Source organism: Prionailurus bengalensis, chromosome A2 (assembly GCF_016509475.1).
Source record: "Prionailurus bengalensis isolate Pbe53 chromosome A2, Fcat_Pben_1.1_paternal_pri, whole genome shotgun sequence".
Classification (NCBI taxonomy): domain Eukaryota; kingdom Metazoa; phylum Chordata; class Mammalia; order Carnivora; family Felidae; genus Prionailurus; species Prionailurus bengalensis.
Genome location: NC_057348.1, coordinates 31,652,665 through 31,672,767, shown reverse-complemented (window position 1 = coordinate 31,672,767; position 20,103 = coordinate 31,652,665). Strand labels below are relative to the sequence as shown.

The window sequence follows — 20,103 nt, the reverse complement described above, 5'->3', positions numbered from 1 at the left end:
CCCCCTACCCCCACCCCTGCCCGCAATGCTCCCCAAAAAGAGAAACAGAGTATCTGCCCCACCTATAGGCTGGGGCTGTCAACTAATGAACATCAAAAGCAATATTCAAAAAAAACCAAAAAAACAAAAAAAAAACAATATTCAAAAACGAAACTACAAAGAGCAAAACCAAAACTGCCTGACAAAAGAGAGTTTAAAAAAGATAAATTCTAAGGAATTAACAGCAATTTGGTTAAAGGTTTAAGATCTGTTTACAGTCCTTCAAACTGGTAAATTTTAACCTCAATTAAAACTATCTGGTCAAGCTCATTACTGCAGAAGCCATGAAATGTGAATCCAGTGAAAAGTAAAGAACTCAACTGTCAACTCACTCCCTGCTTACCGACAGAAGCACGAGACAGGGTAACTTGGAGAAGAGCCTCCCAACAGAGCCCAAAACAATCAGCTTGGCTGTACCGGCTACCTTGATAACACAACTGAAAAAAGTCGTCCTTTCTGGCAGTCAGTCTGTAATTAAATTTTTATACACTCAATTTAAGTAACTGAATGACTTTCCAGGGCTACTGTTTGTATCTTGAAGTTGTTCTTCCTCTTGACACAGTGTTCTGCTGGAACCTTTGCTATGGATTTGAAGTATCTGACCAAACAGCTTTCAAACACATTCGACAGGAAACACTATGAACTGCTTGTCATAAAACCTCACTTACCACAAGTGAGATAAAAAACAAACAGTTAAAGCGTGTTACAACGTTCCTCCATTTTTAGAGAGCGGCGTAACTAATGCTTTCCCTGTTTTGAGATACGGGAACCGTGTGGTGCAAACCTCAGCATTTTGTTGGAGTTAATAACAAACTAGACTCCTGTCTGCGTTTGAACTTTGTCCAGATCACTCAAATGACATTTCAGAATGGCTCCTGCGGACGGCTTGCAGCAGCTAATCCCCCTTGTTGTGATTACCCGCTCGGACCCACCAGCTCTGCAGAGCTCACTCCCTCTGCCACTCCAGCAACAGACAGCCCAGGGCCTGCTGGCAGGGGAGGCCAAACGCCAGGAGGAAAGAGGCCTGCGCGAACTCCTCCCGCTCTGCTTGCTTCCATGTAATGTTAGCAAAGACCTAACCCACCTCCCTCAAGCTCATCCCCAACTGGGCCCCGGGCCAAGCCCAGCCTCTGAAAACTGCCTCGGAAAACTTACCCAGTGGAGCTTTCAGCCCTCGTGCGGAGGAAGGGCTGTTCTGGAGAGGCTTCTTGTCACCTTCCATTCACATAATCTGGTTGTGCTTCATTGCACACTTGCTACTGCAAGCTTGCATCATGACTTGGGTCTGCCCACCAACTCCAAATATGCTCCATGTTTGGTCTTATGTAACATTTGCTACTACTGTAAAAAGCACTTGAATTACAAAGGTCCTGGCAGATCAACAGAAAACAAGGGGTGGAGTCTAATTTCAACTAATATGGTCATACAAGGCGTCCTGGCTGGTGTAAATTAATCCTTCTATTTGAAAGGCAACTTGCCCAAACGGGGGAAGATGGAATTTATAAATTTAACCTCCTAAAATGTGAATTTACTCACACCCTGATTTTTCTGAATACCTTTAAAATGGACACTGCTGCTTCCAGGTATATTGAAAAATTTATATGATTCATCATACAGCCTACATTTTAAGCCTCGATAAACTGGAAAGTTTTAAAGTCAATGCATTTCTACAAAGAGTCGCAGTCTTTTTCGACATTTCATTTCCCCGTGATCTATACTTAAAAATAACTAAAATTTGTCACTCTGAAATCTACTTTCCTTTCTTAAATCTAGTAACAAAAATTTTAACCAATTTTCTATGCATATTTGTAAAATACATCTTATTTCAGAACAATATACACCTGACTGTCTGAAGCCTGGTGCTCAATCATTAGATGACTGACTAAAGCTAGGACCTTTCATACTTTTAATCCAAAAACTTGTCTCCCTAATGACTCTTTATAAACAGTGTCTTTCTGGTCTGTTTCTCTATGTCAGCCCTATTATACTCCCCATAAAACTATTCTCCTACTCTCAATCCCCAAATCTTACTGTCAAATAGACATGGAAAAAATGGCCAACTGATCTGAGTTTTATGATGATAAAGGCTGCACACATAAATAGACTCAGATGTCTGATAGTTCAGAATGAACACTTTTAAATGTCAAAAGGAGGGGGGAAATTCCTCTACAGAATCCCATCACCCCATAGAGAATATCTGGCAAGAAGTCATGAATTACATGTGTGGAAAAGATTTGGCCTGGAAGGGGTGGGAAAGAGTTGTGAGGCGTAGGAAATGGTTTCTATTAGAGCAGACACAAATTCTAAATTTATTCTAAAACAAAAGAGTAATAGCCACACTGCTTTATTTTTATGGCAAGCAATCAGATCCTGACCATGGCAACAATATTAAGATCCAGAGGGTTCTCTCAAACCTACTTCCCACCCCCCCCACCCCCCACCAGGCTTCTTATAATCACATTCACACAATGCAAAGCTATAGTGGTCTTTAAAAGACTCCAGGAGGACACCAGGTAAGGGGTATCAGCAGATCAAGCACAGGATGAAAACATCTTTCAAAATTACTTAGCAAAAATAAGTTTAGATTAATTCACTGAAGGTCTTCTTAAGCTAGAAGAAAAAACTCCATTGCTATCCTACTTGATTGCAACAGGTCTGCACCCACCCACCCTTCCCAAGGGGCAGCTGAGGAATCTCCTTGATGTCATTGGTCACAGGACAAAACAGATAAGGGGCCTTTTCTCAGACGAAGACTCCGTTCCACATCACTGCACCTATCAGGCCAGACCCCAGAGTCCTCGCTCTTCTCCCAGCACAAATATGTGCCTTTCTAATGTGCGCTTTTGTGGGGAAAAAATACCATTACACAACCCAGCCAATCCACGAGTTCTGATAGTCAAATCTTTCTATAATCCTGGTGAAAACTAGGGTGAATTGCAACAAACCTTTTTTTTTTTTTTTTCAATTTATTTTATTTATTTTGTGAGAGAGCAAGCACAGGGAGGGGCAGAGAGGCGGGGAGAGAGAGAGAGAATCCCAGGCAGGGTCCGCACTGTCAGCGTGGAGCCAGATACGGGGCTCAAACTCACAAATCGTGAGATCATGACCTGAGCCACCCCGGTGTCCCCCAGCAAACATCCTTAATGGCTACAAATACATATATTTTAATTTTACATATGGTTCACCCTTAAACAATGTTGGGGTTAGGGGCACTGACTGCTGCCCCCCCTACCAGGTGAAAAAATCTGTTAAATTTTTGACTCCCCAAAATCTTAACTACTAAAATTCTACAGTTGGTGAGAAGCCTTACCACTGACATAAAGCTACTTAATATTTTCAATGTTATATGTATTAAATACTGTATTCTTAAAATGAGCTAGAGAAAACATTATTTAGAAAGCCATAAGGAAAAGAAAAGTACATTTACGGTACTGTACTACATTTATTGAAAAAAATCTGCGGATAAATGGGTAAAATCTGCACAGCTCAAACCCATGTTGTTCAACAGTCAATTGCATAAACAAGAGAGAAACAATTTAAACTTAAATTTTTAAGACCTATATCCAAAAAGGGATGACTGATAGTGTAAGCCAGGAAAATATAACTTTGTACAATAAGAATATATACAAATACACAAAAGCTGGTCTTTTTCAAACACACACACTCTTCTCTCTGAATGCCCCGAGTAAAATGGTTAAGCAAGTGCTTAATTAAATACTACTTTGTTCTGCTTGGACAGCATTAGTACTATTTTCATTTTTTCTTTTTCAAGTAGGCTTCACACCCAGCGTGGAGGCCAAAGTGGGATTTGAACTCACGACCCTGAGATCAAGAGTTAGATGCTTAATCGACTGAGTCACCCAGGAGCTCTGCATGATTACTATTTTCTACAAACCATCTCCCAATATCCTATCCAAATGAAGCTTATTTGGTATTAAGTTTCCCAATGATGGCTCATGTTTAAATGTCTAGGTATGGGGACATGGTCACATTTCTTTTCTCTTATGAAAAAAAAAAACAAAACAAAACCTGAAAGACTATAGACTAAAAAAAGCCTGAGACTAAAATACCATTTTAGTAGAATAATATCCATGCCTTACAGACTAAAAATTATAGGTATCGGAGGTGTTGCGGATGGCGTGCAGGCATCACATTTATTCTGGTGCACAAAGGAGTCCTGAACTGACAAAACTCTTCCGTGAATTAGTCTGCGCACAGCAAACACACACACCAGCAGCAGCCAGGGAGGGCAGCGCCTTGAAGGCTTGGGTTCAGGGGGCAGCTAGCCCGCAGTCTCATCACTTCCAGTTGTGTGGCCTTGGCCAAGACACTTGTGTCCCTCAGGGTCGGTGTCCTCTCTGGGGACGTGCTAAGACTGCCTCCTCCTATTGGGCCGTGGTGAGGGGTCAGGAGGTGACGTACATGATACAGGGACTGGCACACCTTCAGTGCTCAATAAATGTTAGCTTTTATGATTGGAATCAAGGAGAAACTGGATGGTGGGCATCATGTGAAGGAACGGGAGAAAGAGATTGCTGCTACAGAAATTAGTGATGTCCCCAGCAAATCTTGGGATTTCCTAAATCAAATCCCTGAGAGGCCGGCAGGTGTCATCTGGTGTTCAGCACAGCAACCAACAAGTTGTTGGCAGTTGGTAAAGGCTGTGCTCCTGTCACTGGTGGTAGCCGGTTCTCCAGTTTACAGGAGCCACAAGCCTCCACTGACTTCCCTTCAGTGTCTCAGCAGGCCGGGCAAGTTATAATTGGCCTTAATTGGCACTTACAGGAGCTTTAACATTCCTTACCTGCTGCCAAGGAACACTTGAAAGGGGGAGAAAGTATTTTCAAACTTGGAAATACCAAGCGATTCATTCAGCTGTGGGCTTGGAAGCCTGCTATCCAGAATCAGATTAGCTTCACCAAGAAATGTTGCTATGTTATTATCCAGTGCTCATTAGGTACTCACGCCGGATTAGGAGAGGTGGGAGATGAAGTTTAAATGGGGATAATTCACCTTGGGGGCTAATACCATGCAGCAGCCTTCCTCTGGCTGCCATCATCTGATCTTTCGGTGGACGGCTCTTCAGGGCTCCGCCACACTTCATCCGTGTATCCCTTTTCAACTGTTCAAATTGTTCAAAGGCAGGGAAATAAAGTAAGTATAACCTCATGGCCTGATTTACATAGGCTTTGTGTTAACCACAGTCTGACCTCAGTCCAGTCATTATCTGATACACAAAGTGAACACTGTTAGAAGGTGACCAATCATGCCAAATGCAAGGAGGATAATGAGATCAGAAATAAAACAAACAGATTCTTAAAATCAGTCCTGCAATTAAATTCACCCCAAAATGTTATCTTCTAGGAGCCTATACATTTTGCAGAAAGGGATCTCAGCCTAGCTGACCTAGATTTCTCCCAAAGGTAAATTCTAAGCAGGATGAATAGAAATTTCCCACAGATGCCAGGAAAATTGCCTGTGCTTGCTTAAATCAATGTATTTTTTTAAAATCATCACTTGTTTTGAAAGATCTCTTGAACTCCTACTATCGTTACATATTACTCAAACTCAGAACATCCATGCTAACACTGATAGTAAAAAAGTCTGCACTTGTTTCAGAAACTTAGTGCAGAGTTAGATCACAATCAATTACATTTGTGTGTGTGTCTGAAACACTTTAAGACACTTTAGAACAAGAAACTGAATTTTAGAAACTGAATACTCCTGGTGGGGATATTCTCAAGCACACCTAATAGATATAAAGGATGATAGCCTTTGGGGAAAACAATCTAGTAGCAGCTATTAACAATGCATAGAAGTACCCTTTCTGACCCAGGGATCCCTTCCTGAGACTAATCCCACAGAAACAAAACCACAAATAGGTGAGGACATATGTAGGAGGATGGTTACTGCTCTTTTGTTCATGGAGGCAAAAAGGAGGAAATAAGTGTATGTCCACAGAGGACTTCAATGAGGAAGCTACTGTACAGCCACAACTTAGAATAGTGAGCAACCATTAAAAAGGGGCGAATAGTGTTATCCTGGCCTGTGAATAAATTCCCACGTGGTATTGCTGAGTAGAAAAGAAGCAGAAGTGTGCATCATAGAATCCATTTTCTGTAAAACTATGACCACAAGTCCTTACTAAGAAAGGATTAGATGGGCCTGCATAAAGTTATTAGCATGAGAAAAATACAGAAGCATGTATATACTAAGTTATGTACTAATAATGTACCAAGTTACATAGATGGTTTAACAGTAGACAGAAGACTATTACAGCTGGAAAAGGTGGGTAGGCAGAAAGCCAATGAAATAAGAAAAAAGTAGGCTGAACTGAAAATAGCATATTTGAGATTAATATATTTGTCTATGTAAAAATACATGATGTTTATATATTTAATATATTCATGCATTATTCAAAAACTCCATAAGGAACAAATTTTTGTTCTTAAAAAATGCACTGTGAGAGGAAGAAAAATTTAGACAATGTGAAATTCTGCGATTACATCAAACAAGCATATTCTGATTAGGGCTCCCGTTTCATTTGTTTGGCTAAACAGACTGAGATTCAAGTAGCACAACTAAGCACAGTAAGGATCACGTAGAAAAAAGGCCGGTTAGTCACTCTGGTGAAACAATATTTTAACTTTCTTTTTCTTTTTTTTAATTTATTTTGAGAGAGACAGAGACAGCACGAGTGGGGGAGGGGCAGCAAGAGAGGGAGAGAGAGAATCCCAAGCAGGCTCTGCACTGCTACAGAGCCCGCCGAGGGGCCGGAACCCACAAAGCCTTGAGATGATGACCTGAGCCAAAACCAAGAGCCAGATGCTTAACCGGCTGAGCCATCCTGGTGCCCCATCAATATTTTAACTTTCTAAAGCTCACTACAAATCTCCAGTATTACAAATTCTAACAATCTTTTAAAAACACCAAGCATAAGAAGCAATAAACAAATTTCATTCCAGAGTTTATTTTTGACTCTAGGAGATTCCAAATCAAGAGCTCTATCATGTGTGATTAGGGGCTTATTGACTGTATTTTAACTTTTAAAACTGAGATAGTTACCTTCCCTGATCTTTCTCTTTATTTTTTTTTAACATTTTTATTTATTTTTTTAGAGACAGAGACAGAGCACGAGCGGGGGAGGGGCAGAGGAAGAGGGAGACACAGAATCTGAAGCAGGCTCCAGGCTCCGAGCTGTCAGCACAGAGCCCGAGGCAGAGCTTGAACCCACAAACCATGAGATCAGGACCTGAGCCCAAGTCGGATGCTTAACCGACTGAGCCACCCCCAGGCGCCCCTTTCTCTTTATTTTTAAACTTCAAAACACACAAGAGGAAAAGGTATAAAATTTCTTTGAAGTTCAGAGAACTGCCTTAATAGCAAAACGCAGAAGTAAACCCAAAGACTGGGATTTCTATATATACAATGTGAAATGAGGACGGGAAGAGCTAAATTTAGCCACTGCTCCCTTGCCTCAAACCAGTTTGTTTTATGGGCTTGGACTAGCCCGTGCCTGGGAGGAAGTGTCCCAGCCAGGGACACCCAGCCAGGTGTTACAGCATCACGAAGTGATAAAAACTCCCTCTTCTGGTCACATGTAAGACCACAGTTAAACAGGGTGGAAAAAGCAGGTGTGTGTGTATCTTAACTACTAACCATACAAATTAAGTCTCGTGAAATGACTCAGGATAAACATCTTTTAGCAAATATAACTAAAATGTGGCTTTATATCCTGAAATATCAGCTTTAAAATCTGAAGCACAGCCAACCTAATGATTTCTATGTATAGTAGACAAGTCAAGAATAGCACGGGTAAATAGTCAATTTTTATTTATTGATTGATTGATGCTGCTAGAAACTCACATTTTCACTGTCTTATTCTGGTGACACAAATCAGATCTGTTGAAGTAGTTCATTAAATCACCATAATACTAACCTGGAGGGCAGCTCTGACCAGCCTCTGTGTGGAGAATCAATACAGTGAAATAACTGTCAGACATTCCCAAAGAATGTTCTTGAAAGCACTGCCCGTCCTAATGCAACACTGAAAAGCCACATGTCTATCAATAGAGAACTGGTGGCATTAGTTTAAATACACTAGTGAATGGAATAATAGGCAGTCTTTAAAAAGAAAGAAATAATGTAATAAGAGTTAACATGAAAAAATAAGATTATTAGGTTAAAAAAGTAAATCTGTAACAAATCTAATGTGGTTGTGTCTGAGGGAAAACAAGAAACATGCAGCCACATAAGTCTAGGAACTAGAAACCTTCCCAGGGTGTATGCCAGACTGCAGCCCTGAAAATATGGAGGAGCTTTATTCATTCTGATTTCATGTTTATCCTCCTCTTTCATACTTATTTTTTTTTTACAAGGTATGTTACTACCCTAGTAATGAAAACAAACCAAAATGCATGTGTTTTTGTTTTTTAATCAGTATGTTTTTGTTACACAAATGAAAACTTGAGAACTCCCCTCCCAGGAAAGTGTACATATCCCCTTCTGTTTCCTGGCCCCTATGCCTAGGTAACTGTTCTATCAAAACAACAACAACAAAAGGAAAATAAATGACCCCAAAGCTTGGTATCTTTGCAATAATTATCTTCAACCCCTACAATATTTAGAAAATGCCTAAAGACTTGAATATAATACATCAAGGTTCTTCATTCAGGTCAGCACACCTCATTAAAAAAGAAAGAAAAAGAAAGCCCACGTACAAACTGAAAGAACAAGCCCCTGCTCCGTAAACTAGGTAAATTCATCCAGCCGCCTGAGCCAAAATTGCCACGAGTCATCCGTCGTCCTGCTTCCCCCATGTTGCTAATCCCCAGACCATGGGCAGGCCCCGCTGGCTTTCTACTTCCACACAGACTGCAATTCCAGCCACAGCTTGAAGCCTTTGCCACAGTCTTAATCCGAGTTTTTCCTCCCGACCCAGCTCTCAACTGGACTAGGGCAGAACAGCCTAGCCTACCAACTGGGCTCCCTTCTTCCACTCCTGCCCGTGTCCCACAGAGCAACCATAAATCAGATCAAGTCACTTTCCTGCTCAAAACCCTCCAGCAACTTCGAATCACCTGCATTGTCCAATCCTGAGCCTCTGAGCCCAGGACGACCTGGCCCCAGTCCCCCCTTTATGGAACCTCAACCCAGACCCCTCATTTCCTGACACACTGCTTCTCCACCTCCTCACTGGTCTTCCTGTCATGCCCATCTCAGCATATCTACACTTGCTGTTTGTTTTCTCTGTGGTCAACAATGGTCCTCCACATCTTCAAATGGCTGGCTCTTCTTCTCAGTGAGCTCCAATATCAACAACTCAGAGCAGCTTTCTTGGACTAGCCTTATCTAAAGGGTCTTGCCCAGGGGTCATCATTCTCTCTCACATTATTCCCAGCATTTATCACCACATGAAGTAATCTTAGGTTACTTGATTTTGTCTCCACCCTCCCTAACCAGAATACAAGCTGCATGAGAGACACTGTTTTCTTCGTTCAGGGGGAGCAACGCCTACAACAGACATTAGGTAGTCAGTAAGTATTGGTTAAATGCATGAATAATATCACAGCCAACATATTTATTTTTTTAAAGTAACTGGAAAGGCACATTAATAAAGACAGAGATTTCATTAAGAGGAAAAATCAATACATTTTTGTAAGTATAAGTTTAAATGCTGCTCCTACAAATGGCATAAATACTACTACTTAAAGATACTACTTATTACATAACTGGGGGGAAAAAGATAAAATTTATTACCTAGGGACAAACTGGTCCTTTATTTGATGCTACTGAAGTTATATGAAAAGATTAATTAGCACTATTTGGCTTGTGGCAAAGAAAAACTGAATTCACTGCTTTTATTTTATATCATGTTATTTTCCGTGACATGAAGTTTAGGTCACATGGTCAACTTCGAATTTCCACGGAGAGTTAAATTAACGTCTACCTTGACATCATTCACATTTTGATGTGCCTGCTCTGGTTAGCTCCCTTCCCTGACTCAGCTCTGACTGCAGGACAAAGGCCTGGCATATGTCTCCCAAGCAAAAGAGTCAAGTATTTTTGGCTCGGCAACAACTTTCAATCTTTATACTGACTACAGAAATAAATATGCCAACCAACTCTCTTTAAAGAAACTACAGAATGTTAGGGGCTGGAACAAAAAGAGGAGGCGCTTGGCTCTGGATAGCTACTACGGATTTAGGATTAAAAAAGTAGAACAGGCCAAAGAGAAATCCAACAACTATGCTAAATCAATTATCTACCTACTACCATTATGTCTTCAAATTACTGAATGCTCTGAGGTAATGGGTTTATGATGCTGACCCAGCTACTCTACGCCACCTTTAAAGTTCTACCTGAGCTAGGACATCTGTCACTAATGATAGCTTTGTGACATGTGGAATTCATTACACCTTCCCTAGATTTTCTTTTAACTCTATACATCCTTATTACAAGCAAGAGAAATAGATAGGAGTAGCCAAGAAACCTGGCCTGGTACATTTTATCCATGTGAAAGAAATTTAATTTAGGAGTTTTACTTGTAAACTGGGAATAGAACTATCCACTCGATGGGCCTCAAAGAACAGGAAATGAGACAATACATGTAAAAATGCTTACTGAATCATCAAAGTGCTATTAAAAATCATCATTAATCTGTGGACTTTTAGGTGAATGGCAATCCTAAAAAGATTCACTATCACTAAAAGTTTCAAAGTAGAAACAGGCCCAGATTATAAAAATGCAGTGACCAAATTTAGCTGGCACACTGGAGCGAACAGGGAAGCATTTTTTCTTCATACAAAAACAAAGTTACTCAACAGCCAAATAAAACAACTCATTGAAAATACCCGAAAGGGTTACTTTCCATCAGATGGCAAAAGGGGAGGGGTGTTCTTTATTAAACAGCAAAACCTCTGCTTTGTGATGTAGATTCATTGAATTACGTGACAGCAATCACTGGTCATAACTATTTTAAGTGGTGTCAACAACGGGAATCAGCATTTATGCCAGAACCAGCCCATCAGATCTCATAGACTAAGATTCATTTTGCTCTTATACTAACATTCTTTGAAATCAATTAAATTAGCTCAAAAATGCAGGAGTCATTTCAACTTACTGATCTTCTGATGAAAATGACATTTTTGAAAAATATAATTTATGCTGGCATCTAAAAGAATCCAAACCACCTCAGTGCACTTCAAGGAACATTAAATCCAAGCAATGTGTGGGGCTGTTAATTTTGCAGGATCGTAATATCTGCAAGTAGAGAGGGCTGCAAGATCACCGCAGTGTTTCTGCTAGCTCTGCTTATACCAAATTCTGAAAAACCCAGACTGATGATATGCCACCCACTCTCCCTGCCCCCACGCCCATCTATGAACAGAGGTCTGGGACAGACAGATGTTTCACACTGAGGACCAGACTCACGTTCCACTCACAGTGACTGGCAGGGGTTCAGTACGTTATCAATACATAAAAGACCAAGGGTATTTGTCCTCTGTGATCCTTCTGCAGATCAAAATGTGACTGGAGAATTCTGCTTCCTAGGCATGATAAATCCTACCGCTAGGGTTGGTTGGCCTCAGTGGACAGCTCCTTAAGCACCAGAGGAAATCAAATCCAATAGCTTGAGCTGGTGTTTCCTAAAACATGGAGCAGGTATCACTCCCCAACATTCACAACCTTAAAGCTCAAGTGACAACTTACTCCTTTCTCCGCATCTCTTTCAGTTCTTCTGATAACATCACAACTACTGTGTGGATAACACTTGCCTAAACCGTGCTAGTCTTAGTCTCCCCTTCCACAAAGGGAGCAGGCCTCAGAGCTGGCACCGGCAAGAACGGTAACAAAGAATTTAATCATCTTTTCCCTGTATTTATTTTTACGCCTTGCATGTACGGCAAACAACACTAGTCTTCCTGTTGATGATTGTGGTAAGGTTTTGTTTGCAACGGACTGACTTTAAATAGAAATGGTTTGATTTAAAGAAAAATACTAAGTGGAATTATGTAAGCGAATCATAAACATTGAACCCGGTTGATTAAAATCAAAGGAAGGTGGCAGAGGCACATGTGACTATGAGGCCTTGCTCAGGGACCGAGGGCTGAGCCAAAAGGTGAACACACGGGTCAACGTAACTAACCTGCGGCAAAATACTTCAACAGCTGACAATGCAAGCAGGGTTTCAACTTATTACAGATTCTAACTGTGGCATCTGCCCAAGCCGAATGAACAGCACTCGTTTACTTCACCTAGGTAAGATCAGCTCATGTCTGCTTTACAAAAGACAGGTTGGGAGGAACCGAGGTATTCGTTGGAAGCAAACTCCAAGAGGAGCAGCAGAGAAGCCCAAGCACACAGCGTGTCACAATCACATGGGACGTTCTTCCAACACAGAACCCCAAAGGCACCCCAAAAGTCATCAGCTGATCCTAGCTGTTCAGACCCACAGCCAATGGATGTAAACAGGACTACACATTTTATGCTATTCAGTAGCCAGCTTAGGACCAACACACTGATTATGGAGACTCCCGACTTGGTAAACAAGCTCAAAAGAAGGGTGCTTCTGGCCACAGGGAACATCACCATCTCAGCCTTTCTTCTTAGTTAAAGTTTTGGAGGCAATTAACAGGACGTTTCCAGCATGTAACACAAAGTTAAAAACCAGTTTTAAAAAACCAGGGGCCTCCTTTCATGCCATCCTTGCTAGACTCAACAAACTTTGGAGTGCCCGTCTGTGTCAGTCACTGTGCCAGGCACCAGGAATACACAGCCACAACTCCTGACGGGGGGAGGGATCTGCCGTTATCCCAATGCACCCCAGCCAGCCTGTGGGTCAGACTCGGGTCTCAGGAGTGGTTTAGAATGCAGATTCCTAAGTCCTATCCCTGAGATTCCCATCTAGCTGGTCAGAATGGTTCTCAGGAAGCTGCCCTTTTAGAAAGCTCCCCTTTGATTTGGATGCACAGCAGGTTTGGGATCCAAGGATTCAAATTATACTTTTAAATCTGAAATTAACAGTAAGGAACATCTTGCTCTCAAAAAATAATGAGTAACTTAAGAAAAATATGAAGTATCTTGGACTTCTTGAAAACATTCAAACATCAAGAAAGTATATGGTATTACTACGCAGCTTCCAAGAAAGAAAGCAATGTATACTACGAAAGCAAACAGACCTGCAAGCAACTAGAAATGCCAAAATGACACTACCATCATTCACCATCACTGTTCACATGGAAATCTTGGTTAACCGTTAGCTCCAAAAAAGGCAGTTCGGCTAGCAAGAAAGTAGACTGTCTCTTACTACTATGGATAAATAAGCTTCTCACCAGTTCCCAAGAACATTACCACCAACAGGAACTGATTTACAAGCCTTGTTGCTATTGTAGCTTTCTTCTCTCCCCTGGCAGCCATGCTCTTAAAGGAAATGCCTGTTTGATTTTGTAGCAACTGCTCACTTGTTCATACAAGTCACAGATGACTACTACTAACACCTTAATTCACAGAAGACTGCCCACACATTTTCATCAACTTCACTAAAAGATAAGAAAACAGAATCCCTCCATTGGCAGCTATGGATTCTTCCAAATACCTAATAAACAGACTACAATGGCCACAGGGAAGGATCTTGAATTTGAAAACTATTTTTGGTGTTAACACGTAAGAATGGGCCTTTTAGAATTCTAACAAACAACCACACGGGTTCCAAAAAACCCTTTTTCCTGTTACAACCCCTATGCCCAAAGATAGAAGACGACACTGGCCGCAGTGAAAATGCTTCTTGGTTGGTACTAGGGCACTGCCCACCTCTCCTTCTCTCCAGGTGAGTGGGGGTGTCAGTCCCAAACTACTCCAGGGTCATCACATGCTGCCTCCCTCAACTTCATGCAGTTGCTCCCAACCCTACACACCCACGCAGGGCCAAACCTCCCGTTTATTCTCCATTAGCCTTCTCCCTGGTGCTGTCTCAGAACTCCTTCAACATTTCCCAGCTGAATCCCTCTCTCAGAACACTTGGGTCCCATCTTTTTGCCAGGGACTCTTCTCTCTTACAGTTTTAATATTTCCCTTGCCACTAGACGGACCAAGGTCCACCACCCAGTGGCTTTATCAGTCCCACCCCTTGCCTGTCCACATAAGACTTTTGAGTCTATGAACCTTGCATTTGTATTTTCTCATTTACATGTTTGAAATGACCACCCTTCCTTTCTCCTTCAACAAGTATCTTATCAAAAGATACTTGGTGTACTAGACACTGTTAGGGAAAAAGGGTAGAAATATGATTTTATGACACTCCTTCATGCCCTGTCCCCAATATATTGACATTTTTAAAAAAATTTTTTTAACATTTTATTTATTTTCGAGACAGAGAGAGACAGAGTGGGAGCAGGGGACGGGCAGGGCAGAGAGCAAGACACAGAATCCAAAGGAGACTCCAGGCTCTGAGCTGTCAGCACGAAGCCCAACGCGGGGCTTGAACTCACAAACCGTGAGATCACGACCTGAGCCGAAGTCAGATGCTTAACCGACTGAGCAACCCAGACACCCCAATATATTGACGTTCATTTTTTTTTAATTTTTATTTTTTTAACGTTTATTTATTCTTGAGACAGAGACAGAGCATGAACGGGGGAGGGTCAGAGAGAAGGAGACACAGAATCTGAAACAGGCCCCAGGCTCCGAGCTGTCAGCCCAGAGCCCGACACAGGGCTCGAACTCACGGACTGCGAGATCATGACCTGAGTCGAAGTCGGCTGCCCAACCGACTGAGCCACCCACGCGCCCCTCAATATATTGACATTCTTAAAGAGAGAGTGAGATCAAGAATATCATCTCCAGGCAGGGCGCCTGGGTGGCTCAGTCGGTTAAGTGTCTGACTTCAGCTCAGGTCACAATCTCACAAGTCGTGGGTTCGAGCCCCACATTGGGCTCTATGCCGACAGCTCGGAGCCTGGAGCCTGCTTCAGGTTCTGTCTCTCCCTCTTTCTGCCCCTCCCCCATATGCGTGCTCACTCGGTCGCTCTCTCTCTCTCTCAAAAATAAACATTAAAAAGAGAAAAAGAGGGGCGCCTGGGTGGCGCAGTCGGTTAAGCGTCCGACTTCAGCTCAGGTCATGATCTCGTGGTCCGTGAGTTCGAGCCCCGCGTCGGGCTCTGTGCTGACCGCCCAGAGCCTGGAGCCTGTTTTGGATTCTGTGTCTCCCTCTCTCTCTGACCCTCCCCCATTCATGCTCTGTCTCTCTCTGTCTCAAAAATAAATAAACACTAAAAAAAAAAAATTTAAGAAAAAAGAAAAAAAAAAAAGAAAAAGAAAAAGAAAATCATCTCCATAAGATGTGCCGGAACAACTGTGTGCAGTGCCTCTGGAAGAGGGGACCAAGAGGGACCCTTTCTAGCTAAGGAAGTCCTGGCAGAGGTAACACCTTTAAGTGGGCCTTGAGCCAAGCCAGCTGTTTTCATACTCCCATTTCCTCTCTCACTCCCTTTCAATCCACTTTGCCCACCAATCCTCCCTGGAGTATCATGAAGTCACATCACTCTGGTGCTAGAAAAACCTGCAGCAGGTCTGCACTGAGGCCAGGGGTGTCTAATGGGCGGGCACTGGGGCTCTCTGAGTGCGTCCCAGCCTGTCTCTGCACACTGCTCACCCACACATGGCTCCATCAGCTCTGGCCGATGGAGACTCCGTGCAGTACATCCCAGACAGCGGGCAATCTCCTGCCTCTGCGCCTGCTCACATCACGGCTACTGCCAACCTGGGGCCACCAAGTATGGCCGTTCAGCGTACAGACTGTGAAGTTGTATGTGGCAGCCCTATCTATCCCCATCGAAACACTTCCCATTTTAGGGGATTATAGGTGATTTTTTAAAAACGATTTTCTGCATCTTCCACAACGGACATGTATCACACACCTAGAAACTGAGGAAAAACATTTGTGCACATGTGACAACAGATCCACTCTACTCTTCAGAATACCCTAACCAGAAGGCAATTTTCTCTAAGAAGCTTTCTCATTGAGAAGCAATCTGTGTTCCTCCTTATTCTTAAGACCTTGCACCGTTTTTTTGACTTTAGACACAAACATTTCTAAATCCACAGCTGTACTTTTATCTCTCTCTCTTGTACCTATTATGTGTCAGGCGCTGTATGAGGGGCTTTACCTATGTTGTTTCATTTAATCAATCCCGAGAACCTATGAGGTTGCTATTACCATTCCGACACTACAACAAAGGAAGCTGAGGTTGGAAAATCTACACAAGGCAAAACAACCAACTTAGGCTTCTTCCAAGTTTACATTTTAATTTTTTTTTAACGTTTATTCAGTTTTTGAGAGAAAGAGCCCGAGCAGGGGGGAGGGGCAGAGAGAGAGGGAGACACAGAATCCGAAGCAGGCTCCAGGCTTCGAGCTGTCAGCACAGAGCTCGACACGGGGCTCGAACTCACAAACCGTGAGGTCGTGACCTGAGCCAAAGTTGGACGCTCAACCGAGCCACCCAGGCGCCCCCCAAGTTTAAATTTAAATCCAGTCTAGTTTGGCTTCAAAATCCTTAACTCCAAAATATGTGGCAATTGACTAACTGCCTTTTCTAATACTAACCTCCACAAGTTTTCATCAGGAAGATAATATCTTATTCATCTTTGTACTCACTCTAGTGCTCACCCCAGGGCTTCTACTCAGAATCAGAAATTCAAAAAAACCTTTGTATGATTACATAAAAAATTTATTCCTTGGGGGGAAAAATGGTGGGATGTGGATATGATGGTGTGACTCTTATAACAACGACTGTCCCAACAGCAAGCCATGTAGGTGCTAGCTTTAAAATGCCTTTCAATGCTATGCTATCTTCCCCAGCTCTATTTCCACACCTTAGTCTTAGTCTATTATCATGTCTTACCTTTGAACTATTTTCCCTGCTTCTCCCCTTCTACAATTTATTCACACCAAATTAACCAGTGTGGTGGGCCTGTGTTACGTCCTTACACAGGAAAGCCCTAGAGTGCCCCCCAAGGGTCTTCTGACTCTGGCCTTCAAGGCTGTGCACCATCAGGGTCCCTGGCCACAAGGGCAAACTTATCTAGTGTGTACTTACCTTCACTGACCTCCCTCCACCTACAGTGAGCTTCTTTCAGTCTGTACCTCAGCTCGTCCCTCTGTATAAGAATGCTTTAATTCCCAAATGCCACGCTGGTGGCTCTGTCCCATCACTTAAAGCTCAAGTCACCAGGGTCACCTCCCCAGAAGCTTTACTTAAACACAATCTACAGGGGATCTCATTATTATTGTGTCTCAAGCTCATATCTGTAGTAATAAGGACAATGAGGAAACAACTTAAAGTTATTTAAAAAGTATGTCTAGCTAATTCTGCCGGTCTCATAAGCTAAATTATAAACCCCATGGACGTAAGAATCATATTATACATCAAAGTGCCTGAAACAAGGTGGTCATTCAAATACTTCTGAGCTGTTATTGAATCCAACTGGGTAAAAAACTACAGCTTCTCATTAAATTTTTTTCTACTGTAAGCACTTTAGGTGGCATTATGACAAAGCAAAACCATCTTATCTGGATTGTTCCATGATTAAACACCCAGACAGCAGGCATGGAGTCTTGAAGCCCAGGGATGGCTCAGGGGTTCATGAAATCCCTCAAGTCGCAATGCTTCATTTCATTCTAAGTACGTGTGCATTTTAATGGATAAGATGTGATAGCTTCCTCACATTCACAGATTAGAACACGATGTCACGCTGTATTTAGAATTATTGAACTTGGAAGTTTCAAAATCACATTTCATTTTAAAAAGGCATGTATCCATACTATGTATGTATGTATGTATGTATGTATATATATATATATATATCAAATTTTACCGGCCAGTGAATTCACAACCATGAGGTGAGGTCTAGAAGGAAATAAACCTTTCACTATACGGACTCAATATTTCAAAAGAGTTTTCATAAAATACATTATTCTTTGTCCAATTTCAATAAAATTCAGAAAATACCCAACATCTGAGAGACATTAACCCATTCGATGAATTAGAAAGCCTACTTCTTGACAGAGGGAGGGATATTATACTGTAGCCATGCTGTCACTGGCCTTCAGCTTAATCCTGCTTTACCTTTTACCCTCTCGTAATGATTTTTAAATGGTTAAGCACTTACCATAATGTGATTGAAATGCCTGCGGTTTGACAACCTGATTACAGTCGTTACACACCACCAAGTAGAAATCATCATGGGCTGGACAGAGACCAAATATTGGCATGTCTGCAACAAAGAAGAGAGCATCACTCACTCATCTGGTTCTGATTAATAGGAATCCATTTGGGGCAGCAGTACATTCTAAAGGAGCTGCCTTAAGATGAAGTGTAGCAGTACAAGCGTTACTGCAGTAACATTTAAAAATACCTGATGTGGCACCGTGACTATTAAGAGAGAAATCAAATCAGACTTAGAGAAACACTGTCCAGAGAGCTCAAATAAAAGGCACCAAAAATGATCAGTCTGAGGCGAAAGAGACAAATCTACTAAAATGCAAACAATTAATACATTCATAAAATAAAGCAACTTTACGTGAACTCGACCAAGGATTATGGGGAAGAATCTGCAACCACATAAAATGCTTAACGATTCACAAAGCTCTATCATCTAATGGCTTTATTTGTTTAACTATGCATTCTATTCCAGCCATCTGGTCTCTGAGTTCCATGGAACAGTTAAGAAAGGAAGCAGAGGCTTCGCTGAAGAGTAAAACTGCTGGTTTGGTCAGAGTATAATACAAAGAAAATTATTTTTATACTCTTTTTTCAGGTCACAAGAACCTCTAGTCCTTTCACTTACATACTGATGCTCCTGGACACATGGAACTTGTGTACAAACACAGCATTTCATGTATTAATCTCAGTTCATTTACTAGAATAAGGCAAGATACAAGTTGGATTTTTTTTTTTACAGTTAAGTACTTAATTGAAACACAAACATGAAACTAAACTATCTGCATAAACACAAAAACTGAAAGTGACTTGATATCTGGTAATTTATATACGTGTGTGTGTATGTACATACACATATATACACCTATATACACCTATATATACACACACATACCTATATGTACATATACACACATATACATATATACACATATATATGTATGTACATTTTTTAGTTATTTTTGACAGAGAGCGAGCGAGCGAGCACGCAAGTAGGGGAGAGGCAGAGAGAAAATCCCAAGCAGGTTCCACACTATCAGTACAGAGCCCGATGCAGGGCTCAAACTCGAGAACCATGAGATCATGGCCTGAGCAGAACTCAGATGCTTAACTGACTGAGCCACCCAGGTGCCCCAGACATCTGGTAATAACATGGCTGAAGTGTCATAACCAAGAATCGTTACTTATTAACAACAATCTAGGTAGGGAATAGCGCTAACATTTCAGATCGAGAATCTAATCTCTTAAGTATTTCAAAATTGGCAATTTTAGGGGTGCCCGGCCGGCTCAGTCAGTAGAACGTGAGCCTCTTGATCTCAGAGTTGTGAGTTTGAGCCCCATGTTGGCCAAAGAGATTACTTAAAAGAAGACAACTGGTGATTTTAAACAGGTTTTTTACACTATTTAGAATATTTGCAATGAATGGATTAATTAGCACATTTCAAAATTAGGCAAATAGTTTAGGAGACCAAATACCAAGTTTAAAGGGGGGGAAAAAGATCCATTATCTAATTAGCATCTGTTTTCCTTCCTGTAAGATTGAACTTCACACTTCCTCCAGCTTGGGTGATCTTGGTAGCTTTACAGGAAAATGCCCTGAGGAGATGTAAAAGTGATCATAGTCTCACAAGTATCAAATTACTGACCTAATATCTACGTAAGGATATAGCTCAGATTTTCTTAAGACAGTTTCTATTACACTAAACTGCACAGACAGCTATAAATCTGAAATATACCAGGGACCAACAAGATTCTGGGATGCGGTGGCAGCACTGAGCAGTTTCTAGGTGCTATTATCTCATTCTTTTCTCACAACTGTCTAGGTAGATACCATTACAACCCCACT

At 41.7% G+C, this 20,103-nt stretch overlaps 1 protein-coding gene across 5 annotated transcripts in view; it reads right to left on the bottom strand.

Moving 5' to 3' along the window:
• Positions 1-20,103, bottom strand: part of ATXN7 (ataxin 7) — a 142,547-nt gene that overhangs the window by 34,435 nt on the left and 88,009 nt on the right. For 4 of the 5 annotated variants that reach the window (XM_043587861.1, XM_043587857.1, XM_043587858.1 and 1 more), the window contains one exon: positions 18,208-18,312. In XM_043587861.1, the coding sequence (XP_043443796.1) occupies positions 18,208-18,312 (105 nt within the window). Of the gene's footprint in view, positions 1-1,194; positions 1,726-18,207; positions 18,313-20,103 lie in introns of those variants that run through there. The other variant, XM_043587860.1, reaches the window with a different exon arrangement.